Below are 7608 nucleotides of genomic sequence, written 5' to 3'. Positions count from 1 at the left end.
CACATGGAATCTGCCCCTTGGGAACATCCGGGGGAGGGAGATACATGGGTGAAACTTGGCGAGCCCTCCAGAGACCTCCACAACCAGCACCTGCATGTTCGAGTGCCCAGGCGGAGAGAGGGTGCGTCCACCTGAGAGTGAGCAGCGCCTGGGACATTTTTAGTTGTTACTCCTGGGGGCGGGTCCTACTGGCATCACGCGGCCGAGGTCAGGAATCTTGCTCAGCACCCCACGATGCCCAGGATGCCCCCCACAAATGCCAGCAGTGCTGAGGATGAGGAGCCCTGGACACCCCAGCAGGTGACTGGACTGGACTCTGCTGTGAGCCCTGACTCCGGCCTGGGCTGTGCCCCATTCTGCCCGCCCCCCACTCTTCCCGCAAGACCCTCGGGAAGCCACACAGAAAGGCCAGAGGTCAATGAGTCACTTACAGTTTATTTTTGCCTGAAAGTATTTCACATCTCTGAACACAGCTACGTGACAGTAGTATAACCATCAGGAAAAGCAACAGTGCGAAGGGGAAAGGTGGCATGTCTCAGGTCTTTTTTTTTTTTTTCTTTTTAAATTTTTTAAATTTTTTTCTTTTTTTTTTTTTGCTTCTGCTTCTTTCTGCACCAGAGTGCTATAAAGTATGGGACCACGGGGAGAGGATAAAACCAAACAACAGAAAACAACAACAACAAAACAAAACACAAAACAGAACACTCACACGCACACGAAATAAAACCTGGCACGTAAAATGAATTAAGACTGAAACCCAATTTCTTTTTTATCCTTTTTTAAAAAAATGAGGGCATAGTCGGGGGGTAATAAAGTCTACCTAGCAAAGTATAAAAAGACAAAAGCATGGTTTCCATTGAATAAGATTAAATATATATAAAACAATTACATTGACTGGGGGGGTTAGGTCTGGAGGTGCTGGAGGGGGCGTATTTGTGCTAAAACAACAGAAAAAGGGGGCTTTGGGGAGAGGGGACCCCAGGTAAACTGTAAAGGGGCTGATCTGTACAGTGAAGGCTTGTTAAGAAAAAGCCGCCTGTTTATAAAAGAAAGGTTGGCTGTCCGGGGGGTGAGACAAGGGTCTGTGCAGTGGTCACATTCAGGGGGGCTGGGCAGTCAGGCCGGCGGAGGCGACGTCTCGCTCTCCTCCCGAGACCATGCAGGGAGGCGCATGCACGAGGAGACCACGGGCACGGGGGGGGGGGGGGGGGGGGGAAGGGAGGCCACAGGTGCAGAGTCTCAGTCAGGGGCACGGGGAGAGGGAGAGGGCGGGCAGCTGCGCTCCGGGGGTGGGGGGACGGCAGGTTAGCACCCCCCTCCAAATGTGTAAAAGGGGCTGAGAGAAAGCCAGAGCCTTGGAGGAGCAAGACCACAACGTGGGGACCCCACTTTTCCTCCCCCAGCCTGACCCCCGCCCCGGGGGGAAGGTGGAGACATCTGGGAAACGCACAGGGGTAGGCGGACGGACGGACGGACGGAGGAGAGAGCATTAGCATACAGAGTCCATTACTACAAAGCAATTAATTTTCCAAGAAGGTTCTTTTTTTGTTTGTTTGTTTCCTTTTAAAAAAATAACAATAACACTACCACTACCCTGACAGCCAACTGGTTTGTACAGTCCTGCACACCAGGGCGGGAGGGCGGGCGGGCGGCGGCAGGTGGGCGGGCGGGACAGAGACTTCATAAATAAGAGGCAGGTCCCAGACCTGCAGTTTGTCAACATTTCTTAAATAGGCGCATTATTTAAATCTTATGTACAACGAGAACCACTTTGCATAGCGATGGCGAGGACACAGGATGGGGTGGTGGGACTGGGCCTTCTGGTCCCAGGGGCGGGTGAGTTCTCCGCGGGACCTCTGAGGAGAAGCTCCTTCGCGGCCCGGAGGCCCCTGGATACGTGACGGTGGCCTCAGAGAGTTGCCTTCCCCCACACGGCATTAAACACAAAGGCAAAGAAAATCCACAAAGGGTCCCCCAGCCCCAACCCCCCTCCCACGCCCTCCCCGACCCGCTGATGCTCCTCTGGTTGCTACAAAGTCCGTTTAGATCAGGTCAAGGTTCCAATTATGAAGCTAAGAGAATTAGACGGGGGCTGGGCGTGCTCATGACCCTCCCCTCCCCCTCCCCCAGCGCCCTCTGCCCCCAGAAAGACCCCCATCTATCGCACAGCCAGGAGCCGGTGGGCCCCGGGCCTGGCGCTCTACGGCTATTAGTCAAGAGTTGTGTGTCGCGGCTGCAGACTGCCTCCTGCGCGCAGCTTCACCAGGCCTCCGTGTAGCGGACGTCCACCTCCTTCAGGTTGGGGAGCTTGGCCTGCGGAGATCAAGAAGGATCCGGTCCCTTCCGGAGCCTGGCCCTGCCCTCCCCACTTTGCTGCTCCCTGGAGGTCAGAGCGGGGTGACTTCAGAGGGAACAGAGCAGGGGGGGTGTCCCCGGCCCCAGAGGGGCTGTGGATCCCCTGCCGGCCACATGACCTTGGACAACCCCCTCCTAAACCTCCAGGAGCCTCAGTTTCCTCATCTGTGGAGCCAATCTGAATCCAGGCCCAGGCTCACGGGACGATGGAACGGGTGGCCCCTCCTGACAAGCCTGCCCGGCGCGGAGGCTGCAGACCCGACTCCTGCCTTGACTCCCCCTTCCCACTCTCCGGGGCCAGGGAGCTCTTCTGTCACAGACACCTCCTCACGGCCCCCCTCCTGTGCTCCCTCGATGCCTGGGGCTGCAGTCACAGGACAGCACTGTCAACAATACTTAAGCCAACCTTTCAAAATTAGCAGACTGCACAGGACAAACTAGATTTCCAGGTTTTCTTAAAAAACAGGGAGATCTGGAGGCACCGGGTTGTGCACTCATGGCCCCCCGAGTCCCCGAAACACGAAAGCTGGGAGGCACCAGGTGTCTCCCGAATGTTTGAAAACAAAAGCGACTTCCTCCCACGGCTTACTGCAGCCCCTGCAACTCGGTCTGGGAGACCCTAAAGCAGCGCAGGTCTGAGGGCCCTAGCGTTGGCATTCCTGACAAGGGCCCGAGCGCGCTGAGTCTGAGTCTGAGTCCCGTGGGTGGGACCCAGGCTGGCTCCGCTCTGGCCCACCCTGTACCTCCTCCCCTCCCTGCGTGCCCCCCAGGACCCCGTGGATGGCCCTCTCTTCCGGCCGGCCTGGCAAACTGGCTTCTCAGGACTCCCTTTTGTGAAAGTCCTTCTACCCAGTGAGTGGAGCAGCCTGTCCCTCCCTGCTGTCCCTAAGTCCTGTCCTGTCTGTTAGCTGTGCTTCCTCCTGCCACTCTCAGTATCCCAACCCCGGCACGGGTCTGGCACACAAAGGCGTCTGGAGGCGAGGCCAGTGATCAAGGCCGGCTGCAGGTCTGGCTGAGCCGGAGATGGGAGGGGGCCTCAGCCTCTGTCCCAGCAGCCTCCTGCCAGCGCCCTGGCTCTCTCGGCGGCCCTGCCTGCTCTTTCTGGGGTAGCTGGTACCGAGCCCAGGATAACGGGGTGGCAGGAGGCTGCTGAAGGCCCAGGGCCTCCAACTCCCTACTCCCAAACAAAATTCCACTACCCCAATTCTCTTTCTTTCCCCAGTTTCATCTCTCCAATCTGGCTGCCGCCAGCTTTTACTGTGTGGCTGCACCAGCCTGTGAATGTTCCCCCTGCTTCTCCTCTTGCTCATACTCCCTCTCAAAAATATCTATTTTCCATGCAGCAGCCAGAACAAGCTTTAAGCAGCTCACGGCCCTGTCGGAGCCTCTGAAGCTGTCTCCTGCACGTGGATGGGATCCAGAGTCCTCCCGTGACCTACGTGGGCTTACTCAGTCCTGTTCTCTTTCTCACTTTCTAGTCACGTTTGCCACAATGCCAGCTCCTGTGACCCTTCCGCCATAGGACCTTCGCATGAGGCTTCCTCTTGCCCCCACACCCCTGGCGCCTCCCCCCTGGGGTCTCAGCTCAAGGACTGTCCCCACCATCCCCTGCCACACAGGCCCTCCCTGTTTTCACTCCAATTCCCTGCTGGCCTGCTCCTTATCAGTTCTTTCCATCGCCATTCTTTCCTCTCCGGGCTTATCGGCTGAGCCATACCCTTTTTACCTCCATGAGGGCAAAGCACCGCTATCTAGATGCTGGCCGGAGGGAAGAGGAGGGAGGAGGAAGGAAGGAATTACCTTCAGATCTTCATAGGTGTCGGCTGAGAGCTTGGTGCTGTTCATGTTTAAACTGCAGAGACTCTTCATGGCTGTACAAGAACAGACAGACAGACATTAGGTCAGTAAGACCCCATGGGGCAGCTGCAGGTAAGAGATGGTGCCTGTTTCAGGCATGTGCTGGTCTGAATTAGGCCCATGTTCTCTCCCTGCCCTCTGAACTGCCATCCCTCTGGTCTCTCGTCTTGTCCTTCTTCTGCCTGGACCAGAGTTGTTTTGCCCCAGACAAGCCCCGATGGAATGGGGCTGGCTCTCCCCAAGGGAACCCCAGAAGCTGGCCCAAGCCCTTGGTTCTCCAGAGCAACCCTCAAGCTTCAGTTTGCATCACGAGGTACTCAGGGAGCCTGTCAAAGACCTGAATGTCCGGTCCACTCCCAGAGATGTGAGGCGAGGGGCCAGAGCAGGGCCAGGGATCTGCACTGCTACCCAGGCCCCATCACACTGATATAGGCAATAATGCCATTTGCAGAGTGGCGCCAAATCTCCTCCCCTCTGCCTCCCGACTGACCCTGCCACTGCCCCACCACCTCCTGAGCACCTCCACAACAACCCTGTAGAACTCATGGCCACTGTCCAGCACTCCTCCCTCTTGGCTGATTCCTACGTATGTCTTTCACACCCAGATCCAATCACCTCCCAGGGAAGCCTTCCTTGGTCCCTCCCTTCTGAGGGGCGGGGCCTCTCACCTACACCGATGGGACTAAAATGGGAAATGCAGGTCCCCAGGCTCAGCAGCCCCAGGCTCTTAATCAGTACATGAGGACTGGGCTCAGAAAGTGCATTGTGAGGTTCCCTGAGTGAGTGCTGTGTGGCTCTTTGTATGAGGGCAGCGCCTCTCAAACGTCAGTGTGCCAGGACTCGCCCAGGCGTTTATAAAAGCGCAGTTTCTGAGCCAGCAGGGCTGGGGCGGGGCCCAAGAACCTGCCTTTCTGACCAGCTCAGGGGCTGACGACTCAGGTGGACTGGGAGCACAGCAGCAATGCCCTGGAGCACTTTCCTTCAATATAACCCCCCGGGGCTATGTCCGCATCAAGAGGGTGAGGGCTGGGCCTTACTCATCTTACTTTTTCCTCTAAAATTTAAGTTCACGAGGGCAGGGAAACCCCCCTCTTCCCCCCCATTTTGTCCCTAGCGCCTAGAATGGTGCCTGGCACATGTAGGTGCTCAATAAATGCTTGTGCTACAGAGCACAGTGCATGGTGTCAAGTGGAATGAATGAATGAGTGAATGAATGAGTGAATGTAAGGGGGCCCACCTGCCCTGGCAGCCCCTCAGTACTCACAGCTGAGGGCCAGCAGGCCGGCATCGGTGACAGGCGTCTCGCACAGGTTCAGCACCTGGAGCATGGTGAGGTGTTCCGACAGGAGGCGCAGGCCGGCGTCTCCAAACTGTGGGGCAAGAACCTCTCAGCCCTGGAGACCAACTCTGGCCCCCAAGGCAGCCCGGGAAATAACCCGAGGTGGGGGCAGCTGTGGAGGTAGGTGACGGGGACAGAGCCCAGCTCTGAGGCCCACAGCCCTCCCAGCCTTGGGGTCTGGGCTGTTCTCACTTTTCTCCAAAGACACAAATGCCTCTTCTGACCTCAGTTCCAATCCAGCTTTTGCTGGTGGGACAAGGGCCTGACCAGAGCCCTCCCTGCAAATTGGTTTGGCCCCCGTCAATGGGGGGCTGTGAATGGGAGTGAAGTGGCCTTTTCCTGGACAGGACAGCGGGTGGGCTAAGGAGGGGAATGTTGGGCCTGGAAGGCAGACTGATGGGTGTGCCGATTTTCATTCTGTACAATGTGGTGATGGCGGGGCTGGCAGGCCACCGGTGTGGACTGGAGATCACTTGTGCTGATCCATGCTAAGTGCTTACCAGTGCCATTGATGCTAGGCCCGGCAGCAAGCGTCGTGCTGCGGCCATTATTACTAGGAAAAGGCCCACAGCTACCCACAGGCACAGGAGACCCTGCCCCTCAGCTCTGCCTGGCATGCCCTTGCCATGGGCCTCAGCAATTCCAACTGTGAAATGGGCCACTAGGCTTCATGAGGTCCTGCACCTCCTCTGCCTCTGGGAAGTGGCTGCTGAGCCAGGGAGGGGGCATGGTAATCAAGTAGCTGGGCCATGGGCTCTGGGCAGAAAGGCCAGCCATGGAGGAGGGTACAGGGTATGAAGGAGGATGTAGGGGGCAGGGACAGAGGGCACAAAAGCAGGGCGCAGGGTGCATGGAGGAGAAAGCAAGGCGCTGGCACAGGGTGCATGGAGAATGCAGGGCATGGGCGCAGGGTGCAGCGGGGAGAACGCAGGCGTGGGCACAGGTGGCTGTGTGTACCTGAGTGGACCACAGGTTCAGCTGCTTGAGAGAAGGCAGTTTGATGAGGTGCTCAGCGCAGGCACTGGTGACATTGGTGAAGGCCAAGCTGAGGTTCTCCAGGTTCCCGAAGGAGCCAGAGCTCAGCAACCGAGCCAAGTCTGCGTCCTGCAAACAGATGGGCAGGTGGGGCCTCAGAGGCGGCCGGGAACTCCCTGTGGCCCTGAGCCATCCACCTCCTGCCCCCAGCTCCTTCCCCTGCTCCACAGAGAGCGGTTTCTGGGGGCAGCAAATCCCCAGGAGCGGAGGTGAGAGCATGGCCTGGCGGGCTGGGAGAGCCAGGGAGGGAGGGCTGTCCCTGTGGGTGGCAGTTGCCAGACGGAGGAAAGAGCCTTCAGTGCTGTGACTCACACCTGAGTCAGCACTGGGGTGTTCTAAGGCCACGTCCTCCGCACAGGCGTGTATGTGTGCAGACACACTTCCCCTCCCCTCCCGGGCAAGGGCCCAGACCCACTTGCCACGTGCTAACACGATGGCCCCCTCTCGACTCTCAGGACTGTGGAGGTTGGCGAATATCTGAGGCCCAGACTGTGAGGTTGTTGAGGGTAATATCCATCTCCCCTTCCATGTTTGCAACAGAATGCTTGTGTTTTAGCTGCCACCTGGCTGTCCTGAACTAAAGCTGACTTTCAGCTGCTGGGGCCATGTGCGAAACCCAGACAGTGATACACAAATAGATGTGTCAAGTGGGACTTCTATGAAGGGTCATGTTCATCTTTGCCTCTTCCTTCTTCCTGCTGGCCAGAATGCAGACAAGTGGCTGGAGCTGGAGCAGCCTTTTTAGGGCCATGAGGAAGAAGCCATGTGCTTCTTCCTCATGGTCCTAAGAATGGTGGGGCATCGGGATATAAGAAACTAAGATCCTTTGCAAAACGGGGATGGTAAGAGGGCCAACTAAGTGGATTGTTGTGAGGATAAAAGAACTTAATAACACAGTATCTATAATAATAAAAGCATAATATGCTAATTAGATCGGACATCCTTCCAGACCACTTTCCAGACAAAGCTGGGGCTGTGAGGGAAGCCCAGATCCCGGGTGCCAGGGGGAAGCCAGTGCCAGC

The 7608-nt window shown here is 57.1% G+C and overlaps 1 protein-coding gene across 1 annotated transcript in view; it reads right to left on the bottom strand.

Annotated features, from left to right (window-relative positions):
• Positions 1-415: 415 nt before the first annotated feature.
• Positions 416-7608, bottom strand: part of CMIP (c-Maf inducing protein) — a 224214-nt gene continuing 217021 nt past the window's right edge. Inside the window, exons 18-21 of the mRNA XM_084905562.1 lie at positions 6509-6655; positions 5477-5582; positions 4156-4226; positions 416-2313 (exon numbers count right to left, since the gene is read on the bottom strand). Of these exons, the coding sequence (XP_084761688.1) occupies positions 2260-2313; positions 4156-4226; positions 5477-5582; positions 6509-6655 (378 nt within the window). The 3' untranslated portion in view covers positions 416-2259. The remainder of the gene's footprint in view (positions 2314-4155; positions 4227-5476; positions 5583-6508; positions 6656-7608) is intronic.

The sequence above is a fragment of the Pipistrellus hanaki genome (genome assembly GCF_964339955.1).
Source record: "Pipistrellus hanaki genome assembly, chromosome: 15".
Lineage (NCBI taxonomy): Eukaryota > Metazoa > Chordata > Mammalia > Chiroptera > Vespertilionidae > Pipistrellus > Pipistrellus hanaki.
This window is presented reverse-complemented; position numbering and strand designations above follow the sequence as displayed.